The sequence below is a fragment of the Sapajus apella genome, unplaced genomic scaffold (genome assembly GCF_009761245.1).
Source record: "Sapajus apella isolate SASKATOON/1434 unplaced genomic scaffold, GSC_monkey_1.0 scaffold89, whole genome shotgun sequence".
Classification (NCBI taxonomy): Eukaryota; Metazoa; Chordata; class Mammalia; order Primates; family Cebidae; genus Sapajus; species Sapajus apella.
In genome coordinates, this window is record NW_022437029.1 from 656,955 (window position 1) to 682,353 (window position 25,399).

The window sequence follows — 25,399 nt, forward strand, 5'->3', positions numbered from 1 at the left end:
TCTGTGATGATGGAAATGTTCTGTATCTGCAAATGTGCCCCAAACTTGAAATGGGGCACTGGTGAGATGAAGGACCTAAACTTTGAATTTTAACTCATTTAAGTTAGAGTAGCCCCAGGCGGCTGGTGGCTACTGTATTGGGCAGTGTAGGTTTAACTGATCTCAAAAGCATGAGGAGGAGGAGTTTCCAGCAGGGAAAGGCAGGTCCTTGGTGCATATTCAGTGATGGCTCAGATTTCCGGAATGAAGTGTGGCAAGCACAGTCTGGCCTGGAAAGGGAGGCCGCTGTGGCCACAGCAGGCACGCACACAGGTGTGGGAAGAGAGAGCATGGCCTCCTACCAGTTCATGTGCCCCTTGCGCACCCTCTCTGTCCTCCTGCAGAATGGACAGCCCATGGAGGCCCGGGAGAACGTGAAGTGCCCCCAAGGCTGGCACTTTAAGAAGGACTGGGCGGTGGAGCTGAACCATGCAGTGGACAGTAAGGGTCAGTCATTTGGTCAGGGTTGGGATCGGGAGAGACCAAGGCCTCAAAATCACAGCCGCCAGCCGGGTGGGATTAGAGCAGCCAAGCCCTCAGTGGGATAGGCCTGAATTCCTGGAGTCCCTGGCCTCCAGAGCTGGGTCTCCAGCATTTCCCTACACATGGGCCCTTTTTGAGACAGCATAGGCCCTCAGTGCATCCTGAAGCCTGGCCCAGAGCAAGGCGTGGCAGATGCTGGTGAACAGAAGGCTGTCATGTGGCGACTGAATTCACCCACAGCAGCTCCAGGGTGGGAGTGATGATGAACTGTAAGTCTCAAGCCCTGGGCTCAAGATGCAAGCTTTGCTGCTTATGGGCTGTGTGGCCTTGCGGGAGTCACAGGACTTCTCTGAGCCCCGCCTGCCTCATTTGTAAGATGGGCAGCTGGGCCCAGGTCACTCAGGTGACACAGTGTAGCCACACCCTCCTTTCCACACCTCAGGGCCAGAGAGACCTAGATGTGAAACCTCTAGGGCCCATCTCCCGGGTCTGTCCAGGCCTCCCAACCTGCGGACACCCAGGGACTCAGAGGCCGTGGTCCCCCAACTGCAGGCTGGGAGTATGGAATGGACATCCCATCCTTGGGCCAGCCCCAGGTCTGGAGCCCTGTAGAGAAGACCTACCACTTATGCCGCCGACGGCGCTGGGCACGTGTGCGTTTCCGGAACCATGGGGAGCTGAGCCATGAGCAGGAGGCCCTCTCCTTCCTGAAGCTGGTGAGGGGCCTACGGGTAGGGGCCCTGGCTGGGACTGAAGGCAGGGCCGCCTTGGCTGCTGCAGGAACATGACCCTGCTCTCCTCCCCACCACAGGGCCTGGCCAAGGACGAGGAGGAGGGCTGGGAGTACGGCACCTTCGGCTCCAGGTTCCACCTCAACCCTCAGGCCCAGAGCAAGTTCCGCCGTCGCTGCTGGCGCCGCAGGCTGGCCCCCAACAAGGACAAGGGCATCGCGCCCATATTCCTCCTGGAGGGGTCCTTGGTAAAGGCTCACAGGCTGGGTAACACCTGCCTGTAACCCCTCCTTCCAGAAAAGCCGGGGCCTGAGCTGGCTGGGTCGCTGACTGCGGAGGAAGGGCCCCTGCTCCTCCGGCTTGCGAGGGTGGTGGTGTGAGGGAGGATGGCTGGGCTTGGGCTAGAGGAGACAGGAGCTGCACCCAAGAGCCTCAGGGGAGATTGTCCTGGGTACAGGCTATGGATGTGAAATATGCTGGGAAGGAAGAGGACAGCAAGACATGGCCATTGCGTCTGGACAGACAGTTCAGGGACCCCCTGAGGCAGGACACCCGGCCCCCCAACATGCCCTTCATCTACTGCACCTTCAATAGTAAGCACTGACTTGGGAGTCTGCTTGAGTGGCCCGAGGCCAGAACCCTAGGGCAGGAAGTGGGGAAGGGGTGGGGGCACTCAGAGGGAGTCTCTAGGGTGCTGGGGCAGGTGACAGGCATGCTTCCTCTTTCCCCAGAGCCCCACTACTACCAGCTCTTCTGCTATATCTACCAGGCCCGGAACCTGGTGTCCAACCAGATCCTGACATTCCAAGGTAGGTGGCAGGCAGCCTTGTGCCCGGTCCCTGGGTCTGGTGTCATAGCCGCTCAGCAGTGTAAATACAGAGGCAGGGATAAGGGTGACAAAAATGTAGACCCTTCTCCCAAGCAGCTCATGACCTGGTCTGGGGAAAAGACACAGGGCTGCTCTTGAGGCGCGACCTCAGTGCTGTGGAATAGGAGGAAGCTGAGAGGGCTCCATCCCGGTGATGGCCACTTAGCTGTGCATGGAAGAGGGAGGAGCTTGGCTGTCAGTACTGGTAGGGCATGAGGGCAAGAGAGAGGGCAACATGCTTGAGAACCATGTGCCACTCATGTTTGGACAGAGGCGGACGGGCCAAGAGGGCCTGTGCAGAGGATGGCCTGTCCTTGGTCCTGTGAGCATGCCCCACTAAAAGTTTCAGGAGACAAGCCATGTGCTCCAGCCTGGTTGTCAATGTTGTTTGTAGGGAGTGCAGACAGTAGGTAGCAGGGCTCCAAGGATGTCCGCTGGGAGCCGTGTCCCTTGGGCTTGACCACCGACATCGAGAGGGCCATGTGACACTCCTTGATGCCAGGCCACTTGCTGCTGTCATAAAAGGGCAGCCACAGGGGCAGGCAGTGGTTCATGCCTATAATCCCAGCACTTTGAAAGGCCAAGACAGGCAGATCATGAGGTCAGGAGTTCAAGACCAGCCTGGCCAACATTGGACACCAGGTTCTGGGCCTGATGAAACCCCATCTCTACTAAAAATACAAAAATTAGCCAGCCATGGTCGTGGGCACCTGGAATCCCAGCTACTTGGGAGGTTGAGACAGAACTGCTTAAAACTGGAAGCTGGAGGTTGCAGTGAGCCGAGATCTTGCCATTGTCCTCCAGCCTGGGCAAAAGAGCGAAACTGTCTTTAAAATTAAAAAAAAAAAAAAAAAAAGGCATCCACAGGTGGCCTCGTCCCTAGAACTCCTCCAGAGGAGCCCTTGCCCTCCATCTCTGTGAAGTCCAGGTCTCAACCTTGGGAGGCACGTAGAACTCATGGATGGGACCAGATGAGGCCTGGCCTGGTGCTCTGCAGCTGACTCTGAGGGGGCCTCTGGCCTCTGGGCCTCAGTGGCTGCCCTGCCCAACCCTCCTGGGCTCCACTGGGTCCAGTGGCTGCAGCAGCAGAGGAGAGGAGAGCCCCCCTTCCCAGCTCAAGACACTGCGCTCTCCTCCCCTACCGCTCCAGGGCCCTTCATTCGAGTGATCTTCCTGAACCACAGCCAGTGCACCCAAACCCTAAGAAGCTCTGCAGGCCCCACATGGGCCCAGACACTCATCTTCCAGCACCTCCTTCTGTACGAAAACCCACAGGACACCAAAGAGAGCCCGCCACTTGTGGTGCTGGAGCTGTGGCAGCACGATTCCTGGGTAAGGCAGACTGGGCAGAGCAGGAAGAAGAGTGCCTACCTCAAAGAGTGGGAGAGGGGATTTATTTTAGGGGAAAATGTATGGAAAGTGCTCCCATGAGGCCTGACGTGCAGAGAGTACCATGGAAACTCACCTGCCAGCTATCGCCCCTTCCTTGAGAAGCCCAGGTGGAGCTGGGCCCTGCCAGCTTGGCCTCCATGCTTTGTGAACTTCCCCCCTCCAGGGCAAGAAGAGCTTGTGGGGACGGAGCATGTGGCCCCCGGTCGTCTGGCTGGATCTCCAGGACCGGATCCTGCCCCCCATGAGGTGGCACCCCCTTGTAAAGGAGTTGGGGAAGGAAGAGGGCGAGATCTTGGCATCCTGTGAGCTGATCCTTGAGACTGAGGTATTCGGAGAGAGGGCCTGGCTGGGAAGCGTGGTGCTGAGCACCCCTCCCCGACCCACCCCCAGCCAGTGGGGCCAACTCCACCCCATCAGGAAATGCCATGGGGCCCAGGATCCAGTGCTGTGGGCTTGGTGATGCTGGCCTGCCCAACCTCTCCCCTAAGTCCCCCTCCCAGCCCCTACCCACAGGGCTCCGGGCTCTTGATGAGGCCTCTGAGGGACCTGCTTGAGGTGGAGGTAAGGGCAACAGGACCAGCCCAGAGGACCTCATGCTCCCTGCCCCTCTGCCAGAAGCTCAGAGAGAAGCAGCTGCCGATCTTAAGCGTTCCCTGGAAGAATGGGGCATACACACTCCCCAAGAACATCCAGCCCACGATAAAGAGGATGGCCATTGAGGTGCTGGCGATGTGGGACGGGAACAGTGGGCAGGGCAGGTCAGGGTAGGGGTCTGGAGTGCGCTGCAGCTTTGCTGGTCCTCCCTGACTATGGGATCCAAAGCTCGCACCCCAAGAAAGACTACCTGGGAGTTGGAGGGAGACAGGAGAGAAATGAAGAGGCTCTGCTGTAACACTGTATATCATTTAACTGCAAACCTCTGCAGTGAGGAGTAGGCAAAGGGCTGTAGCATGTGTGATCACATTTCGGACTCACACTGCCCTGAGCAGTAGGGACTACTCTTCAGAGAAGGAAATGGAGGCTCCGAGAGACAATGCATTCCATGCACAGTGACACAGGGACTAAGTGACAGGGTCGTTTAGGCCCAGCCCTGACTCCAAATGCCAGGATGTTTCTCACCTCTCTTCTGAGAGTAGCGTGCGGGGTCCTCACTCAGAACCTGTGTGCCCTGCCACAAATCTGGCAAAGAGTACAAGGTGGGTTAGGCCTCTGGGGACTGGAGGCTTCCCCAGGATCAGGCAACTTGGCTGGTTCCTACTTTGGGCCCTGAGGCGGCCCTCCCGAGTCAGGGTGCAGCTATTTCCAGGCAGGGTGCCAGGTCACTGAATGGCTATGGGGTCCTCAATGAGCTAGATGGAATAGGGCCCTAAGAAATCCAGGTACTTCCTACTTCTGGGGGCCTCAGAGGCAGTCGGCCTCAAGAACTTACGCCTGAGAACTGACGAGGCCAGACAAAGCAGCGGGTGAGGAGGGGCAATGCCTGCAGGCTTCGGGGGTCAGTGGAGGATACAGCCAGTGGCCACAGGGCATCTCCCTCATGGGTGGGGGGACACCATCTTGTCCCAGAGGACAAACACTAATCCCTCACGGGATGGGGAGGCCTTGTGCATCCTCAGACGCTGGCTTCTCTGCAGCCCCATTCCCTGGCCCAGCAGGCTCCTGCTGTACCGCTATTGCCCCTCAGACCCCCTTCTCTGGCCAGAATCCCATTACAGAGGTGCTGCCTGCCCCTTCTCCTGCCCTCCTTGGTTCTGGCAGATCCTGGCCTGGGGCCTTCGGAACATGAAGAAGGCGAGCTCCCCTCATCTTCTAGTGGAATTCGGGGAAGAGTCCCTGAAGACAGAGCCCATCAGGGACTTTCAGACCAACCCCAACTTTCCTGAGTCAGTCCTAGTCCTCACAGTGGTAAGAGGCCTTGGGGCAGGGGGTGGGCAGCCCTCTTCTTCTCTGGGTCTCACGCTTCCCATGTCTCCTCGGGGCTGCAGCTCATGCCAACAGAGGAGGCTTACGCACTGCCCCTGGTGATGAAGGTGGTGGACAACTGGGCCTTCGGCCAGCAGACCGTGACGGGCCAGGCCAACATCGACTTCCTCCAGCCCTACTTCTGTGACCCCTGGGCTCCGGACTACATGCACCCAAAGCTTCCAAGTACGGCCCTTCCTTCATGCCCTTCCCCAGGCCTCATAAGTGAGCCCACAGTGGGAGTGAGGCAGGCCCTGCTCCCCTGTGGGGTTGGCACCTCCTCCTCAGCCCTCTCCCTGTCCTGAGACTCATCCCTGCACTCTCTCCGCACAGCACTGTCTGAGAAGAAGCACCAGGACGTGAGTAAGGGCTGCAGGGCCACCTCCTCCCACACTGCTGACAGGGCATAACCCTTGGGCCTAAGAAGGGTGTCCATTAAACAGAGTCTGGATACCTGTGCCCAGCTGCGAGGCCTACCTTGCACTGTAGGGTCCTTAGCCTGTAGGGTCTCTGTAGGTCTCTCAGCCTGACTTCACATTAGAATCACCTGAGAGGTTTTTTTTTTTTTTAACTTTTAAATCTCTTTTTTTTTTGAGATGGAGTTTTGCTCTTGTTGCCCAGGCTGAAGTGCAGTGACTCGATCTCAGCTCACTGCAACCTCCGCCTCCCAGGTTCAAGTGATTCTTCTGCCTCAGCCTCCTGAGTTGCTGGGATTACAGGCACAGGACACCATGCCCAGCTAATATTTTGTATTTTGTATTTGTAATAGACATGGGGTTTCATCATGTTGGCCAGGCTGGTCTTGAACTCCTGACCTAAGGTGATCCACCCGTCTCGGCCTTCCAAAGTGCAGAGATTAAAGGCATGAGCCACTGTACCTGGCTTTAAATCTTAAAAAAATATTTTCTGGCCCGGCACATTGGTTCATGCCTGTAATCTCAGCACTTTCGGAGGCCAAGCCGGGCGGATCACCTGAGGTTGGGAGTTCGAGACCAGCCTGGCCAACATGGTGAAACCCCGTCCCTACTAAAAATACAAAAAAATATTAGCTGAGCATGCTGGCATATAACTGTAATTCCGGCTACTTGAAAGAGGCTGAGGCATTAGAATCACTTGAACCCCAGAGATGGAGGTTGCAGTGAATCAGGATCATACCACTGCACTCCAGCCTGGGGTGACAAAGCGAAGACTTCCATCCTGCGCCCCCACCTAAAACAATTTTTTTTTAATTTTCTTTTTTTTTTTTAAATAGAGACGGGGTTTCATCATGGTCAGGCTGGTCTCAAACTCCTGACCTCGTGATTCTCCCACCTCAGCCTCCCAAAGTGCTAGGATTACAGGCATGACCCATGGTGCCCGGCCATAACAATTTTTTTTTATACAGATGGGGATCTTGCTATGTTGCCCAGGCTGCTCTCGAACTCCTTAGCTCAAGTGATCCTGCCACCTTGGCCTCCCAAAGTGCTGGGATTACAGGTGTGAGCCACTGCACCCAGAGTCACCTGAGAGTTTTAAAACTCCTGAGGCCTGGGCCACTGATCTACTCCATCACAATTGCTCGAGTAGGGCCCAGGCATCAAAATTTTTTCCAACTCCTCTCACAGAGGTGATTCCAATGTGCTCTCAAGGTTCCCAACTAGCACCTGCCAAACTTGAATGTGCAGGAATCCTCCAGACATCAACACCAAAAGCAGACTCTTAATAGGTCAGGGTGGGGCTTGAGGTTCTGCATTTCTGAGCCCCTTCCAGAATCCAGTCTGTAGCTACGGGCAATGAAGATGAACTACGTGTCCCCTCCTTCTTGTCCCCTTGATCCCATGTCTAAAGACCCCTGAATTAAAAGGTCTGTGTGAAAGGCAAGTACAAGGGCACCAGGGAAGCCCCGGCCTCAACCCGCCCCCCTCCTCTGTGAAGTCAGAGCCCATGAGTGAGCTATGGCTTTCCCCTGCTCACCCTCTCCTTTTTCAGTTCCTAGGCTATCTCTACGAAAAGTTCTGGTTCAAGTCCAGTAAAGCAGAGGTGATGAAGGCTCAGCCCCAGGGAATAAGGAGCAGCCCTAGTCAGGGGAGGGGGGTGCTGCCCCTGCCCAAGGCCAGAATGATCCTCTTCCCTGCCAGGATGAGTATGAGCACGAGGTGGACTGGTGGAGCAAGCTGTTCTGGGCCACAGATGAGCACAAGTCCCCGAAATACGAGTACAAAGACTACCACACCCTCAAGGTTTGAAAGAGGGAAGAACACTGAAAGAGGGATGGAATAAAATCTTCCACTGGAGGAGGCCAGCAGAGTTAGCCTTGATTGCTCTGGGAAGCACCAAATGGGGGGAGTTCCAGCACTATCTCCCAGAGACAGCTCCAGCAGCCACCCTGTCTAAAGCACACAGTGCTGGCCCCAAGGCCACTGACTGCCAGATGCACTGGAGCGAGCTGGGAGCTAGTGCTCCCTCCATCTCCTAATCCTGGGAATGGTCCCCACCAGCCAGGGTTCCACACACCCCTGCAGGTGTATGACTGTGAGCTGGAGGCTGTGCCAGCCTTCCAGGGCCTGCAGGACTTCTGCCAGACCTTCAAACTCTACCAGGAGCAGCCCAAGTTGGACAGCCCCGTGGTAGGGGAGTTCAAGGTGTGTGTCCGCCCCAGCTCAGCTGCCTGTCTCTTTGTGCCCCTTATGTCCCCAGAAGACTAATAAAAGCCCTGGCTCTGTCTGCTCATTGTGAAGATGGAGCAGGGCTTGAGAAAGTTCTGGGAGTGGAGGAGCAGAGATTCGCCTCCACAGGGACTTGGGGAGAGCTCCCCTTCCCCGCCCCACTCTGGCCTATGCTGGCCTCTCAAGGCCACAAAGCCACAGAGAACAAGCCCGAACCTGAAAGGATAGATGGGCTGAAATTAGTCCACAATGGTACAAATGGGGAACTCACATAATGTCTGCGGTTCCTTTGCCAACATCCCCCTTCAACATAGTGGTCTCTGCTGAACACGTTGCTGTACCAGCCTCCACAGTCCTCACCGCCTTCTATCCCTGCTACCCTCAGCCCAGCCCTCTCTCTCCTGAACATGGACTGGGGCACTTCCTAGAGGGCTTTACAGAGCTGGCCAGCACTGCCAGGCTGGGACCCCAACACCCTCCCCCTGCCAGGGCCTTTTCCGCATCTACCCCTTTCCTGAGAATCCAGAAGCCCCAAAGCCCCCGCTCCAGTTCTTGGTTTGGCCAGAGAGAGAGGACTTCCCCCAGCCGTGCTTGGTGCGGGTATACGTGGTACGAGCCATCAACCTGCAGCCCCAGGACTACAATGGCCTGGTAAAGAACAGTCCCTGCCCCGCACAGGTACCCCACACTCCCCCTTCAACCGGTCTCTGGGGCCCCCCTCCAACTGCTGACACCCAGAATGCCAACTCCCCACAGGCTCCTTGTGTGCAAGGGGCTTGTTTCCACCCCGCTCCCACCCTCCCTGACAAACCTGGAGGCCTCCCCAGTTCCTATCCTTCCCCCATTTGTATCTGATCCCAGTGTGACCCTTATGTGATCCTGAAACTGGGGAAGACAGAGCTTGGCAACCGGGACACGTACCAGCCCAACACTCTGGATCCCATCTTTGGCACGTGAGCTGCCCCAACCCCCAAGACTCCTTTTCCACTCCCACCCATACCACCCTGGGAGTCGACTGCAGAAGGCACAGAACTCTGGCACTCCTGTCCAGCCTCCAAGTTCCCACCACAGCGTCTTACACATCCTGGTGCTCAACAGATAGAAGACAAATGCATGGGTGGGCCGGTTCTACCCTGGTTCTCACTCAGCTCAGAGCCCAACACCAGACCTGTACAAAGTTATTTTCAACAGTAACCAGGGGATGGCAAATGGCAGAAGGCAGCCTACTCCATGCTCTGCTCTCCACAATTTCCATGAACAAACAAGGGACCCATGGGGCCGAGACGCCAGTGAGGGCGGGGGGCACAGAGACATGGCCCACAGCCTCTGCAGTCTCCAACACTCTCATCCCTAGGATGTTTGAACTCACCTGCAACATCCCCCTGGAGAAAGACCTAGAGATCCAGCTCTATGACTTCGACCTATTTTCACCTGATGATAAGATCGGAACCACAGTCATCGACCTTGAAAACCGACTCCTGTCTGGCTTTGGAGCTCATTGTGGGCTCTCCAAATCCTACTGCCAGTGAGAGTGGGCCTGTCTAGGGGAAGGGAGTGGGGTGGGGTGGAAGAGTGAGCTCACAGCTCCCTTGGGACAAGCCTGCATCCTGGGCAGGAACCAGGGCCCAGACCTGCCCGGTCTCCACCCAAGTGGTCACCCTGCAGCTCACAGTGGCAGGACCCAAACCTCCAGACCACTGCCTCTCAAATCGCCCCACAGGTCAGGGCCCTTTAGATGGCGGGATCAGATGCCCCCAAGCTACCTCCTAGAACGCTATGCCAAGAGGAAAGGGCTGCCTCCGCCTCTGTTTAGTCCTGAGGAAGATGCTGTTTTCTATAATGGGAAAAAATTCAAGCTGCAAAGCTTTGGTGAGCAGCATAGAACACTACCAGAAAGCAGACACAGGCCTCTGGAAACTGAGGCTCCAGAATGGAAGAGCTGCAGACTTGGGGAAGAAAGGGGAGGACAAGCAAAGAGCTCCCTGGAGCCAGAGGGCAGCCCACCCACTTCCCCGTCACTCCTACCCAGGCTGCGGTGCAGAGGATAAGGGCCTACCTAGGAGATAGGAAGGCTAATGACCTCGCAATCCCCTCCTTCCATCTCCCTCCAATCCAGAGCCCCAAACCCCTACTCTTCATGGTTTGGGACCCAAGAAGGAACGCCTTGCACTGTACCTCCTGCACACCCAGGGGCTGGTACCTGAGCACGTGGAGACCCGCACGCTGTACAGTGACAGCCAGCCAGGCATTGACCAGGTATGAGACTGGAGGGGCCACTCCTGCCACCTATAGGAGGAGCTAGATCAGGAGATAGAGATGCCCATCCATCCAGGACATGGCCCACCATGAGAGGGTAAGGACAGGTCAAACATTTGGTAATGTATATGCACAGAAGACAAGCATGCTGTGCACATTAATAAGCAGGAAGTTCTGGTGATGTCACTTAGAATGGAGAATTTCAGAGCTGGAAAGGTCATCTGCAAGAGTCAGAGGCACCAGCTGTGGGAGGCACTAGGGAGCCGACCAGTCAATGTCTCCATGGTCTTAAGTCTCTCCCAAGGGGTGGGAAGGTGGTGCTCAGGTCAGACGGTGCAGACGTGACAACGCTGATTCTGGCTGTTAATTACAGGATGTGTCTTCCCCATGGCAAGGAACCCCAAACAGAAATAAAAATCCCCAAAGACACCTAATTATCATTTACTCCGCAGTCACCATAATGGCTCATTTCATTCTCTAAACCTCTCAAGCTGACACCACATTCCAGACACAAAATCCTCTGCTGAGCAAAATTTTTAAAAAAAACCATTCTCTGGCCACACGTGGTGGCTCACGCCTATAATCCCAGCCTGTGGGAGGCCGAGGCAGGCAGATTACTTGAGGCGAGGAGTTTGAGACCAGCCTGGCCAACATGGCAAAACGTCTTTACTAAAAATATAAAAATTGGCTGGGCATGGTGGTGGGTGCCTGTAATCCCAGCTACCCAGGAAACTGAGGCATGAGAATTGCTTGAGCCTGCGAGGCAGAGGTTGCAGTGAGCTGAGATTGTGCCATTGTACTTCCGCCTGGGTAACAGAGGGAAACTCTGTCTCAAAAAACAAATAAAATAAAAAAGTATTCTCATTAAACCTGTTTTTTCAAATGGGGTCAACTTCAAAATAATATAATTAGGTCAGATAGTTTGAAAGGCAAAACGTATTTGTCTATTCTTCAAATGGTGGCAGTTCTGCCTTTTTTCTTTCTTTTTCTCCTCCTTTTTATCCCTTACCGTCTTTCTTCTGTATGTGTAGCTAACTTAATACCCTTGGGTTGTAGTTCCTAACATAAAATGACCTGAAAATCTGGACTGGTATCTAGTTTCCTCATACTTGAGGCTATCAAGCAAGACCAAGTTGCTTGATAAATGAAGCCCCAAGCCCAATCTGGAGCCCCATCCAGACAGGCCATCTAGCATGACCTGGGGAGTGGCGGTCACCCTCCAGACCTGTCATAAGTGGAGTCCCAGTACTGCCATCAGCCTCAAAGCCAACATGTCCCAATCTCACTGCACTACTCTCTCAGCCAAAAGAAAGGGGGAAGCTGGTGGGTGGTCGCCTGTAGCCTCACAGATATCTCTATACCCCACTTCTTACTGTTGGGAACACAACCTCAACAAACCTCAGAACCTGGGACAGGGAACCCCAGGCCAGCCTGAGAACAGAGGCTAGCAACCCCCAACCAGCCAATGTATCCCGGCTCTAGGGAAAGGTGCAAATGTGGGTGGACATCTTCCCCAAGAAGCTGGGGCCTCCTGGCCCCCAAGTCAACATCAAGCCCAGAAAGCCTAAACGGTGAGTCACAGCCCACTTCCCAACTGTTGCAGTTCACAGTTCAGCCTCCCCCCAGAGCAGGGCAACGCTGTCCTCGGGTACTGAGCTGCAGTAATTCATTTCTCTACTGGGAAGAGAGGAAGCTCTGCTGGGAGCTTTCTTCCCCTGAATTCCCCACACTGAGCAAGAACTCACAAGGCAGCCTCCCAGGCCTCTCTGCCTTCACTGAGGCTGCAGCTGGGGAGCTCCTCCTCAGCAAAGCCTCAGAGCCCAGTGGCCACAGGTATGAGCTGCGCTGCATCATCTGGAAGACTGCCAATGTGGACCTGGTGGATGAAAATTTAAGTAGAGAGAAGACGAGTGACATCTACATCAAAGGGTAAGGAAGAGGAGTCAGGCTCCAGCAAGGTCCCTCGGTCCCCCAGTTCCATCTTCTTGCTGGCACAGCCCAGTCCTGAATGGAACACCTCTCCACTTACACCTGTGCCTGGTATTGGCTGGGCAGCCCTTCCCAGGGAGCTCCAGCTGGGGGATGGGGACAGTGCACATGAGCCGCAGGTGAGAAGACTCTGGCACCAGGTGGTTATATGGGCTGGAGAAAGACATGCAGAAGACAGATATCCACTACTACTCACTAACTGGGGAGGCCAACTTCAACTGGCGGTTCATCTTTACTATGGACTACCTGGCGACAGAGCACATGTGCGTCCAGAGCCAGAAGGTAACAGGCCTGGGGCGTCAGGGGCGACAGACCACACATGAACAGACTGAGGCTCCTAGAGCTCCTCCCCCAGACCCTCCAGAGGCCTGCAAGCTGTCCCAGACATCAGAAACATGTCCTCAGGTGGAAACCCTCTTCCTTGATAGTCCATCACTGCTGGGAGGAGGGCCACTAAGGGGTGCAAGGAAAATGTCCAGGAGACAGGTTAGTAACACGCCCTTCCACTGTTCCCCCAGGATTACATATGGAGCCTGGATGCCACGTCAATGAAGTTCCCAGCCCGACTCATCATCCAGGTCTGGGACAATGACACCTTCACCCCCGACGACTTCCTAGGTGAGGTCCTGACATAGGGCTTGTGACCACAGGACAGGGAGGTCCTTCTTACTGATGTCATTTTTCTGGGCTCAGGGGTCCTGGAGCTGGATTTATCTGACATGCCCCTCCCGGCTCGGCACGCCAAGCAGTGCTCCATCAGGATGATGGACGCTAACCCCAAGTGGCCCTATTCCCTCCGATATAAGCACTTCTCCCTCTTTAAGAAGAAAACTGTGACTGGCTGGTGGCCTTGCCAGGTCCTCGATGGTGGCAAATGGCGCTTGTCGGTAGGAGCTGGGGAAGGTGTCTATTGATTAGCACTGCTATGCCACATGTTCTGGCTCTAACAGACATCTAGGGACCTAGTAAAATCCCTGTTCCTTTCTTGATCCCGGGAAGAGGTCCTAAAACTACCCGGCTCCTGCATCCAAGCTCAACCTCCCCCCTACCCATGGTGTTCCTAGGGCAAAGTAAAGATGACCCTGGAGATTCTGTCGGAGAAAGAAGCCTTAATCAAGCCAGCCGGGCGAGGCCAGTCGGAACCCAACCAGTACCCTACACTTCATCCTCCTCTGTAAGGGTCCTTGGGGCAAACGCACCAGATCTTTCTTGCTCCTCAATGTGTATGGGGTGATGACTAGTGGGCCTACAGTGAAGAGGTGGTAATTACCTCCCACCCCACAGCTCCGTGCTCAGTTACAATCAGCAAAGAACAGACTTGGGGTGACAGTAGGGGTAAGCAGAGGTTGTTTTTTGTTTTTGTTTCGAGACATTGTCTCGCCGTGTCACCCATGTTGGAGTGCAGTGGTGCAATCTCAGCTCACTGCAACCTCCACTTTCTGGGTTCAAGCAATTCTCCTGCCACAGCCTCCTGAGTAGCTGGGACTACAGGCGCCCGCCACCACGTCCAGCTAATTTTTGTATTTTTAGTAGAGGCAGGATTTCACCATGTTGGCCAGGCTGGTCTCAAACTCCTGACTTCAGGTGATCCACCTACCTCGGTCTCCCAAAGTGCTGGGATTACAAGTGTGAGCCACCGCACCCAGCCCAGAAGATGCTTTTTTAAAAAAGAAAGCTTCTTGCATCCGATTACTTGTCCTGAAGGTTCTCTCTGCCATTCTCTGATATCTCCCTGGCTCCTGGACAGACGCACCAACACCTCTTTCATGTGGTTGCGATCACCAGTTCAACATTTCTGCTATATTTTCTGGAAACGGTATCGCTTCAAATTCGTAGCCTTTATGGTCATATCGATTATAGCACTTATGCTGTTCAACTTTATCTATTCAGCTCCGGTGAGTGCAGCCATGGGGACAGGGACAGAGGTGGTCTTGGGATGACTCTGGGGAGGCCGTCTTCACATTGCCTCCCCAGGCTAACTGTCGTCTGTTCTCTCTAGCACTATTTGGCCATGAACTTGATCAAACCTCACCTTCAGCTGTATCCTCCCATTAAAATATTCAATATCATCACTTCAGTAAACACCAGCAATGCCAGCTCTTCTATCCTTCCCACCCAGGATCCAAACCTAAAGCCTACAATAGACCATGAATGGAAACTCCACCCAGGACCCAGGAATCACCTGAGTGACATTTTCCCAGAACTTCCAGCCCCACAAGACTAATTTGCTCATGCTGCCTGGTTTTCCTCCTGCTACCAACAGCCCTCCCCTTAGGCTGCCTACCAGTTCTTTGTTTCTATCTTCTAGAATACATGCAAGGTGCTGGGAATATTCTGGCTATTGTGTTCAGAAATCACTTTCAACAAGAAGAGCAGAGCTGTAATTTTCCACTGAAATAAACAAGTTTTATAACAGAGAGCCACCTTGTAATTTGGGGCATTGAAGACAACAAGAAAGGCTGAAAATGCCAGCCCTTCAGACAAGACTCACAGGGACAGGACTGATGTCATCTTTATGTACCAGCTCTGGTCCACAGGGTCTCTTCATGCTAAGAGGCTCTGAATCAAAGGGCAATGGAGGGAAAGGGTGATTCTGAATCAAAGGGCAATGGAGGGAAAGGGTGATTCTGAATCAAAGGGCAATGGAGGGAAAGTCGCCCTTATGGGTAAGCAGCAATCCAAGGCACCGACTCTCACCCCTAGCATGCATGCATAGAACAGCCCTACCATGGACCAGGCGTCTCCCTCCTCTAGCACACAGCTGGGATGACATTGTTCAGGACAACGTTCCACCCATTCATGATGGGAATGTTTCTAGAACAAAAAGCCGAAGCATGACATCCTATGCCAGGTCAGGTGGTTTTCTTGTACTAAACATTTCTCTAAAGGACCCCAAGGCAGATGGGGACTGCATTTCATGTCTTCCCTGCCCTCTTTTTTTTTTTTTTTTTTTTTTTTAGACGGAGTTTCACTCTTGTTACCCAGGCTGGAGTGCAATGGCGCAATCTCAGCTCACCGCAACCTCCGCCTCCTGGATTCAGGCAATTCTCCTGCCTCAGCCTCCTGAGTAGCTGGGATTACAGGCACACGCCACCATGCCCAGCTAATTTTTTGTAGTTTTAGTAGAGACGGGGTTTCACCATGTTGACCAGGATGGTCTCGATCTCTTGACCTCGTGATCCACCCGCCTCGGCCTCCCAAAGTGCTGGGATTACAAGCGTGAGCCACCGCGCCCGGCCTCCTGCCCTCTTTAAAAAGCCTCAAGGTACTCATGAGCTGGAATCATACACACCCCACAGGTTCCATCTCTCTCACTCTGCCCTTCCCCTCTGATGAGATCCCTTCCACCTGCACTGCTGCCTTGGTCATCTCAAGAGCCTACCTAGGTCCTTCCCACAGGTTCATATAATCTCTCCTTGAACTCAAAAAAGACACAACCACCAGTTTCTTTTTCAGTTCTCTCTGCTCCCAAGGCCAAGTTCTAGGTCACAGTTTGTCTTCTGGCAGCCTGGAGCCATTCTACTATGGGGGGGGAGGTGGTAGGAGGATGCTTCGTTTCTGCCCCACCTGAATTCCACCTGCAGGAGAGCACTACAGCCTGTGCTGTTTAACTAACTGCAAGGGAAGAAAAGAAAGCCTGAAGAGACAGAGACCTGTGCCTAGCCAAGGTGATCCTCTTTTCTTCTGAGCTGAGCTGAGGGCTTTTCCAACCCGGAAGAAGGCAGAGCAATGGTTGATAGGCTTCATGCTCAGAAAAAAGGCCTGAACTTTCCCCAAACCCACTCCTAGAAGAAAGGACACTGAATCAGAAGCTCATGTTTGGTTCCATCAGCGATTTTAAGTATTTCATTTAGGCTACAGATGTCCATAGGAGGATTGAGAGTTCCAGGTCCTCCAAGGAGACTCTGGCCTATAACCGATTTAATCCCAGGGCAGTAGGGTGAGCAGCATGTAACCCCTTGTCAGATAAGGCAGTGGAATAAGGGTTGACACACAGAGGACAGCACTCAGGCTGTGCTGCTCAATGACAATGAACTCTTCCAGGCACAGATGACGAGGGTCTATTGCTCCCAGACTTGGAACATGAAAACAGCAACTATTTCTTGTCCATTAAGAAAAAAAAAAAAGTCAAATTTCTTCTTTGGACAGTATCCAAGCCCAGGATATAAGAAGAAAGCTTCCTTACACTTTCAATACTCAAAGTGGGATTCCAAAAATCATAACTATAAACCATGCAGCTAAGCAGGCTTTAGCAAGTCCAGAAACATCTCCACATGGTCAGACCACATGACAAATGTTGCTTTTGGTATCAAACCTGGAGCTGGTCAGTTTCACAGTTAATCCATGGCATCCATGATGTCTTCCAGGCTCCTCTTGATTTTTATACCAACTTTTAGCCAAACTTGACTGAGGACCCGAAGGGACTTGATTGGGAAGGCCATGGACACACCAATAAACCCAAGACCCATGCTAGAGAACAGAAGCTGGAACAGTGATCCAAAGCAGAAAGACCTCTCCCTAGGGCCACCTAATGAAGGCCAATGAAACCTACGTGCACTCTGCGGCCCCAGGCCCCAACAGAGAGGCATCCAAATGCCTTTCCCAGCTCAGGTTGCACATAGAGAGGACAATGAATGGAGTGAGAAAGGAGGGCGAGGCAGGGAAGAAGTTACCCTCCTGGTTTCCAAAGAAAGCTCCTCAGGTAGGCAGAGGCTTGGGTAAAATGCAAAACCCAATGAATGGATGGCCGGAGGGTATGTGGTGTTACCAGTTTTCAATTCTTTGTGGATTCAAAAATGAAGTAGAAGGGCCCTCTGAGCCAAACAACAAGGCAGCCTGGGCTATGCAATTCTGTTCTGTGATTTTGGTATCACAATGGCATAAATTATCTCCACGCCTCTTTGTTCCCACATGGAAGTACTGCAGGGAAAGGCACATCACAGAGCATTGCCCTGGGGTGGGTGGCTTCTCAGACCAGAGTTAGATGTCCCCATGCATGACCATGGGAATGCGGGGTCCCTGCATTCAAAACTCCAGTGACAGAATATAGTCCCCAACCAGCTGCTAGAGACGAGAACACCATCCAGGCTGTGTGCTCAGGCCAGTGCCTGCTCCTTCCATACCTCATGGGTGACAGTCACAGAAGTGGTGGCAGCAGGAGGGCTCAGTAGAAGCGCTTTCGGCTCTGTTCCTGCCATTTGTTGTAGAGTATGATACCAATGACTATGGCAAATACAGAAAATACCAGAGAGAAAAAGACGATGAGGAAGAGGGCCAGGCCACTCAGGGGTGGCAGTGGAGCTGTCACTGAGGAAGCAAGAGAGAAGCAAGTCAGAAAACAGGGAGCCCACCCAGTAGGGAAGGATCAAACTACAGGCTGTCTAATCCCTGATTTCTGGGAAGCCAGAGCTTAGACTCCCTCTTTCCAACTTAGAAACAAAGCAGCCTTCCTGCTGCTCATCTGTAACTTGAAGACAAGGGGAAAGGCAGATGCAAGCGCTCCCTACTCTTCAGGGGAAGTGCACAGAACAGAGACTGCCCTGTGAACTGTGGATGCAAGGCCCCTCAGAAGCCATGCAGCACTGCACGCTCCTCCCCAGCTAGGGGACCACTTCCCAGGGGCCCCTGTGCTCACTCTCAGGCAGTTTCATATTGTCCACTGAGGGCAAGAACACATCTCGATGGAGCTTCTCCTCTTCTGGGGTTCTTTCCACTGTCAGCTCAAACAACTTCAGGGAAATGACATCATGATTATCTAAAGAAAAACGGAACAAGGATGACTCAAGCCACTTGAAAAAGAGGTATGTTTCTTGAAGTCAGTATCTTAGTTCAACCCTCTGATCCACAGCTAACCAGCAGTGACCTTGAAAAAAAATGGAAACCTCTCCATTTCTCAACTAAAAATAAGGATGGGGAAGAAGGCATAGTCTATATTCTTCTGTATTTAAGTTTTTATGAACAAGCATGCATTACCTGTATAGAAGATCCCTGACTTAAAATGGTTTGACTTACAATTTTCCAACTTTATGATGGTGTGAAAGTAATCTGCACTCAACAGAAACCAGACTTCAAATTTTGAGTTTTGATCTTTTCCTGGGCTAGCAATGTGTAGTACAACACTCTGAACTGAGGCTGGGCAGCAGCTGTGAGCTGTAGCTCCCAGTGAGCCACACAATCACAAGGGTAAACAACTGGTACAACATCATGTACTGTATTAGATATATTACATCAGACATTCAACACTTTGCTATAAAATAGGCTTTGTGTTAGATGATTTTGCCCAACTGTAGGCTAATGTAAATGTCATAAACACATTTAAGGTAGACAAAGCTATGATGTTCAGTAGAATAGGTGTATTTAATGCATTTTCAACTTACAATATCTACAACCTAAAATGAGTTTATTGGGACTTAATGCCATTGTACATCAAGAAGCATCTGTATAATTAAAAAATTTAGAGATAAAACAATAATTAAATCCTATATGTTAAACCTTCTAGTACAGTAAGAAGAGACAAAGTAAGACTGCAGCTTTCCCACTGGTGAAGACCACACACACATGCACACACACATGCACAACAGGAAAGGGTCTCATGGCAGCTGTTTAATGGGCTATGGGCAGGGCACAGCTATGGGCATGGAATACACTGCCCTTCTGCACTATGCCTGTTTCTCTGTGGCTCCTTGTAATTGTGACTCTTAATCTCCCTAATAATTATCAGAGAGAAAATCAAGCAGTTAGGGACTAGATTTCTCTCTTTAAAGTATCATTATAAACTCATACATTTAAGCATATCTGATGTGTTGCAATGCACTGAGGTTAGAATCTTACTGATACTCAACTCACCTGTCTTTGTCCAGTAGGAACCTATTCAGTTTCGCTCCTAAGTCCCCTTACATAAACCCAGAAGATTTTTTGTTTTTCTGTTTTTTGGTTTTTTGAGATGGAGTTTCCCTCTTGTTGCCCAGACTGGAGTGCAATGGTACGATCTCAGTTCACAGCAACCTCTGCCTCCCAGGTTCAAGCAATTCTCCCATCTCAGCCTCCCGAGTAGCTGGGATTACAGCCATGCGCCACCACACCCGGCAAACTTTGTATTTTTAGTAGAGATGAGATTTCTTCATGTTGGTCAGGCTGGACTCAAACTCCTGACCTCAGGTGATCTGCCTGCCTCGGCTTCCCAAAGTGGGGGGATTACAGGCGTAAGCCACCACGCCGTAACTTCCTTTGCTTTTCTGGGAAGTTCCAACTCACAGATTTCCTACCTCAGACCTTGTATCAGCTATTTTTGAGGAAGCTGTAGTTCCTTTTAGTTGGAATTAGTATTAACAGACCACAAATCTGAGTGCTAGGGGTGCTCATTGCTACTAGGTTGGTTATTGACTGCGGCCTGGACCTCTGGTCATTTATATTAGGGAAGCATCCACAGCTGCTTGGATTGCTAGACTCTTTAGCAGATTCTCAGGTAGTAAAAAACTGGATTCATCTTCTTTTGGAAAAATGTTAACTTTCAGAGCTCAGTTTAAACCATGGGACAGGATAGGCTGGACGCTGTGGCTCACACCTGCAATCCCACCACTTTGGGAGGCCAAGGAGGGTGAATCACGAGGTCAGGACCATCCTGGCTAACACAGTAAAGCCCATCTCTACTAAAAATACAAAAAAAAAAATTAGCCAGGCATGGTGGTGGGCACCTGTAGTCCCAAGTACTCGGGAGGCTGAGGCAGGAGAATCGCTTGAACCCGGGAGGTGGGGGTTGCAGAGAGCCGAGATCACACCATTGTACTCCAGCCTGGGTGACAGAGTGAGACTCTGTCTCAAAAAAACAAAACAAAACACCATGGGACAGGATAAAAGGCCAGGGCAATGCTCCCCATGCAATGCAGGGCATTAAAGCCTGGGACAGCTAGGAAACATCCTAACTTTCTTGGCAGTTTTCAACAACCCACTGCACAAGTGAGAAGATGGCAACAAGAAAGACCTCAAAGGAAAGAAACAATTTGCATTTGGGATATCCTATGGGCAGAGAACACAGACTTACTAACCTGGGTATTCTCAGTGAAGACCTAGGGCAAAAAACTTAGAATAAACAAAAAATTATTATCTCCTGCCATTTCTGACAGTTGGGAACTTTCAATTAAAAAGTACTTCAGAAGGTTAACCCAGAAACCTGTAAGCTCAAAGGAAAACATGTAGTCATATAATGATTATATAGCAAAGATCTCCAGCCTGTGCCTCCTATCCCCCTGCCGATTTGTCCCACAGGTATGGCCCGCTCAGTACTTAGAACCCAATTGCCAAAACTCATCTCCCTACATGACAGAAAGCAGATCAATGGTTGCCGGGAATCCCCGGATGGGAGGAATATTGCAAAGAGGGATAACAGGGCTTTTGGCAGGTGATGGAAACATTCTCTATCTTAATTGTGATGGTAACTACATAGGCGTAAATATTTGTCAAAACTCTTCAAACTGTATTCTTCTGTAAAGCATACCTCAATAAAATTGATTTTAAAAAATCAGATACCAGAGTTTTAAAAGTCAGCAGATTGCATTTTAAAAATCCAGATTTCTGGCTTCTCTTGAAAAACTGGAAGATTTGGCCTCTGAGCTGACATTTCCTTTTAGCTACAATGGCTGAAGCGCACTAGCTGTCAGCTGTTTCAGATGGGTATCTGCCTTTCCATTTTGCCACAAGAAAGTTCTATTCCAAACTAGCTTTATCCAGAACAAATTAATCAAAAGAAACAAAAGTTCAGTTCTCGGCCAGGCGCAGTGGCTCACGCCTGTAATCCCAGCACTTTGGAAGGCCGAGGTGGGCGGATCACCTGAGGTCAGGAGTTCGAGACCAGCCTGGCTAATATGGAGAAACCCCATCTCTAAAAAAAAAAAAAAAAAAGTTCAGTTCTCTTTCTCTTCCCAAAAGACGTTATGATTGGGGCTAAAGCAAAGAAAGACAGTAAGTGTATAAATGAGAAGGTAAGAATCAGGCACAAGTAGAAAAAGAAACCAGAGAACACAGAAAAGGATAAGAACCAGGTGCTGTTAATGTCACATAAGTCAAGAAGGCAAGAGTTTCAGAGTAATGGGTTAATTAAGCTAAGGAGGACAAAGATTGAGATTGAGAATAGAGCACTGAACATGGCAAGGGTAGAGCACAGGTCTGAAGGCAGCATGCTAAGGAGGTGGACGCTAGGAAACAAAACAAAAAAAACATCTATACATACAACACATTAAAAAGTTTCAGCAAAATGAGAGTCTGGGGTCAGAAGAGGGATGGCAGAGTCAAGGAGAAGCTTTGCTAACGAAGGGGAACGAGGTACATTAGTGGGTGGATGGAGAGGAGCCTAACAGTAGACATTATAAAGCAAGGAACTCACGATACAGGCTAGAAGAGCCAGCTTAATGAAGGGGCAAATGCTGCTTTCTATTAGCACCAACCATCTTCTAGTAACAACTATACTAGAAAAGCCTGGGCCTGGGTTTTTTAAGGAATGTGGATATAAGAATGCAGAAAGAGAAGCAATCTTGGGGCGCCTGCTTCCAGAGCACTGCTCCTCTGGTTCTCCCCTGTGAGAAGCCTCACCGAGCCCTGGGTATTGAGAAGAGGCCACAGTCAGGGCAAATAAAGAGTGTGTGTGACAGTACCTGAGAGATCCCCAGTGATGGAGGAAGTGCCAAAGTAGTAGCCACGGGGCAGGCGGACTCCGGGCACTTCAATACAGTCTCTCCACTCATGCTTGCCATCAATATCCATCATTATCTAGAATAAAAAGGGAGATAAATCAGGGTCAGGCCATGGGAGCAAGAGCAACACAGCCCACACCACCATCTGGTCTGGGACAAGGACTCACCGTCAAATGCCTCTTGACATAGCGAATCACAAGGAAGGTGTCGTAATGAAGATTGCGGACAATGGCCGTGCAGCCTCCCAGTTCTGTAGGCCGCCCATCTCGCTCATGATCATAGCTGAGGGAGCCGTTGTTCACCATGGCTGAGATGTAGGGGAATACCCGCTGGGAAGCAGGGGGGAAAGCAGATGCTAAGGAAGAGCACGTAGGAACGCCTGTACAAACAGCAACAGGGATTCTGCACATACAAGCTGAGCCCTTTACAGCAGACTAGGTGGCCACTTGGCCTCACTGTCAACAGCCCCTGAGAGCCCACATTCAGATGGCCCCCCAAGGGAAATGGGCCCAGGAAGCAACTACACTTGATATTTGCCTTCAGTAATTCTCTTGGCTCTTGAACTGGGGTGGGCCTGAAATGGTACCCCTAAGACACTGGAGTCTGACTTGAATGCTCCCCAAGGTCATCATTTGGCATTTATAAACTGCCTAATACTATATGTACCTATCTCCCCAACTGCCACATGAGCTTCTTGAAGAAAAAATTCATTCATTACACGTCTTCACGTCTGCACTTCAGCCCCGTCTCCTCCCAAATACGGTTCTGCACACAGCGGGTATTCCGAAAATTCCTGTTTGAGCAGGGGAATCTTTCCATTCAGGATAGCTCTTTTCATTTCTAAAATTCTAGAAGCATATGAAGCTAAATTGATTAGAACTCAGAAAGAAAACAGAATGGGGTTGTTGGATGGGCTCAGCCAGCCACAATGACTGTCCTTAGTCAAAAGACTTTCCAGTCCACTTAAGCCTCCTCCACATATAACTTCTCCCAATAATAATAATAAGAGGGCAAGGTTCTCCCCTAACAGGGAGATAACTGCAGGTTTCTCCATAAACCACTCATTTTCCCATCAATTTCAGAGGCCCTCTCTCCCCAGTAGAGTTGTAGGAGCAATCCTTCCTTAGAAATGGTGAATTAATCATTCCAGAACAAGCCCAATGCCAAGGTAGTGCAGAGAGGCAGGGTGGTGAAAGGAAGGGGAAACATGAGGCATGCGAGTCCTTTGGGGAGTTTCTGTCCCTTTGTCCCACACAGTCAACATGCAAGGTGGAGATGCAGTCGAGACCAGAGACTGGGGACTCCTGACACAACCACCACATGGACTTGAAATGGCAACAAATGTTGGATAGACACAAGGGAATGAGGGATGCTCATGATGGGTCAAGAACTGAGTACCTGGACTCCTGGAGAATATCGCCTCTTCTGGGCCTGACAGAGTCCAGCAGGTTATGATAAAAACAAGATAGGGCACAGAAGACAGGAGACCAAGTCAGAGAGACACAGCCACAGAAGAGCTATGACTCAGCTTTGTTGGATGAACAAACCAACTTAAATCCCCAAACAGAATTTTAGGGTCCCTGAAGGGCATCCGTGAAGTCTCTGCACCCCTCAAGATGATAGGCAAAACTTATGCACAGAAGCAGCTTGTACGTTTTTCTGAGGAAAGGGTCTGTTACTACATCAGATTCTCAAAGGGGTCCCCTAGGAAGACCACTGTAACCCATGGAGCATCCTGAAGCTTTCTGAAGGCACTTTATAAAACACATAGCAGTACGCTGTCCAGGCATGCCCCATTTATGTCTCTGGGAGTCAGTCTCAAGTTTATCTGCACCTAGCCTACTATATTTCTACAGCAAGGGGAAAGAAGAGACAAACAAGGCTAAATTCTTCCAAATTCAAAATGTCCTTTACTATCCAAGATCCCAGGATACAGCTCATCCCCAGAAGACCAAAATCCTGCAACTTGAGAGACTATGAAACGAATTCTAATCCAGAGTGATCATTAACCCTCAAACTGAGCCTTATGGTCATATATTTCCAAATAACTATTGTCATTCTAACCTAGAACACATGGGCAAGGAAGAAGCTCCTTGGGGGCATTGTAGAATGACAGATTTAGAAGAATCATCAGGCATAAGGGTATCAAGCTCTGCTCCAGGAAACAGCCGCAGTTCTAAGCCATTAGCAACAAGAGGTACCCACACAAGCTCAGCTCAGTTCTGTCCTGTGGGTCAGGTAGGCGAGGGTACAGACCTGAAAGCTTTCATAGTAAACACCTACTATAAGCCAGATACTGTTCCAGATGCTTAGGGTCCAATGAGAAACAATACAGACAGGTATCTGCTCTCATGGAATTAAGATTACGGCGGAAAAGACAACAAACAAGTAAATAAAATTATTTCAGATAGTTATAAATGCTATGATAAAAATAAAATAGGTAATGCAAGAGGCTGGTGAGGGAACCTCTCACTGAGGAGGCAACACCTGAACTGTGACTCAAGTAGTTAGAGGGAGTCCACCGAATTTGAGGGCACAAGAAGCATGAGGAGGATACACTCAAGCAACTGGAAGCCAGATGAGTCAGAATCACAGCTCATGAGAAGAGGCTGCAGTGAGGGAAGGCAGCAGCCACAGCACTGGGTCCTATGGGCCACAGCCAGGAGTCCAAGATCGCAGTGGAGCTCCCCTGCTGTCCTCCTCTTATGCCACTGGCAGAATGCATACAGAACACAGAAACACATGACATCAATCAGTGTATGATTAAACTGGCATAAAGTTACTCTTCCACAACTACCATTCAGAACAAGGAAACAATGAGCACGTTATCAAGCAGTTTACAGAAACTGGCATCTGAGAAAACTCATAATTTCTGTGACAATTAAGGAAAAGGGATCAAAAATGCCCTGTGGAGCTCTGATGAACCCAAGACTTGCTTTACTCATCACCTCCAGTAACCTGGATTAGAAGTTTAAGTTGCAACCTCCTGTGTTAGCTGCTTAGAAAATAAATAAACAAATAATAAAGAGACAGCAATCCTTAGCCTAAGGGTGCATTACTCTTCACAAGGCTGGTATGGATTCAATTCCAGGTAATAGCCAGAGGCAAGTTGGGCCTTGGGATCACCTGAAGGAGCTTGTTAACTACACATATACATGGGTCCCTCGGTCAGAGTCTCAATCAGTAGGGTTAGAGTGGGGTGCAGGATTATGTTTGTTTGTTTGAGACAGTCACTCTCCGTTACCCAGGCTGGCGTGCAGTGGCACAATCTCAGCTCACTGCAACCCTGCCTCCCGGGTTCAAGCAATTCTCCTGCCTTAGCCTCCTGAGTAGTTGGAATTATAGGCA

General features: G+C 51.0%; 2 protein-coding genes across 6 annotated transcripts in view; one reads left to right on the forward strand and one right to left on the reverse strand.

The window, feature by feature from the left end:
* The window catches only part of FER1L5 (fer-1 like family member 5), a 65,674-nt gene extending 50,894 nt beyond the window's left edge, over positions 1–14,780 (forward strand). The window contains exons 27-53 of the mRNA XM_032255328.1: positions 384–486; positions 1,075–1,238; positions 1,334–1,501; positions 1,711–1,846; positions 1,985–2,062; positions 3,272–3,453; positions 3,677–3,838; positions 4,129–4,233; positions 5,272–5,418; positions 5,499–5,661; positions 5,809–5,834; positions 7,444–7,494; positions 7,593–7,694; positions 7,977–8,096; positions 8,610–8,771; positions 8,982–9,073; positions 9,475–9,645; positions 9,841–9,989; positions 10,237–10,376; positions 11,859–11,947; positions 12,210–12,305; positions 12,506–12,647; positions 12,884–12,983; positions 13,059–13,252; positions 13,430–13,539; positions 14,113–14,260; positions 14,365–14,780. Coding sequence (XP_032111219.1) covers positions 384–486; positions 1,075–1,238; positions 1,334–1,501; positions 1,711–1,846; positions 1,985–2,062; positions 3,272–3,453; positions 3,677–3,838; positions 4,129–4,233; positions 5,272–5,418; positions 5,499–5,661; positions 5,809–5,834; positions 7,444–7,494; positions 7,593–7,694; positions 7,977–8,096; positions 8,610–8,771; positions 8,982–9,073; positions 9,475–9,645; positions 9,841–9,989; positions 10,237–10,376; positions 11,859–11,947; positions 12,210–12,305; positions 12,506–12,647; positions 12,884–12,983; positions 13,059–13,252; positions 13,430–13,539; positions 14,113–14,260; positions 14,365–14,589 — 3,525 coding nt within the window. The 3' untranslated portion in view covers positions 14,590–14,780. The remainder of the gene's footprint in view (positions 1–383; positions 487–1,074; positions 1,239–1,333; positions 1,502–1,710; positions 1,847–1,984; positions 2,063–3,271; positions 3,454–3,676; positions 3,839–4,128; positions 4,234–5,271; positions 5,419–5,498; positions 5,662–5,808; positions 5,835–7,443; positions 7,495–7,592; positions 7,695–7,976; positions 8,097–8,609; positions 8,772–8,981; positions 9,074–9,474; positions 9,646–9,840; positions 9,990–10,236; positions 10,377–11,858; positions 11,948–12,209; positions 12,306–12,505; positions 12,648–12,883; positions 12,984–13,058; positions 13,253–13,429; positions 13,540–14,112; positions 14,261–14,364) is intronic.
* Positions 14,781–16,178: 1,398 nt separating this feature from the next.
* The window catches only part of LMAN2L (lectin, mannose binding 2 like), a 32,867-nt gene continuing 23,646 nt past the window's right edge, over positions 16,179–25,399 (reverse strand). For 3 of the 5 annotated variants that reach the window (XM_032255325.1, XM_032255323.1, XM_032255326.1), the window contains 5 exons: positions 23,450–23,482; positions 22,219–22,380; positions 22,013–22,127; positions 18,001–18,120; positions 16,179–17,672 (listed from right to left, as the gene is read on the reverse strand). In XM_032255325.1, coding sequence (XP_032111216.1) covers positions 17,530–17,672; positions 18,001–18,120; positions 22,013–22,127; positions 22,219–22,380; positions 23,450–23,482 — 573 coding nt within the window. In that variant the 3' untranslated portion in view covers positions 16,179–17,529. The remainder of the gene's footprint in view (positions 17,673–18,000; positions 18,121–22,012; positions 22,128–22,218; positions 22,381–23,449; positions 23,483–25,399) is intronic. The other 2 variants (XM_032255327.1, XM_032255324.1) reach the window with 1 other exon arrangement.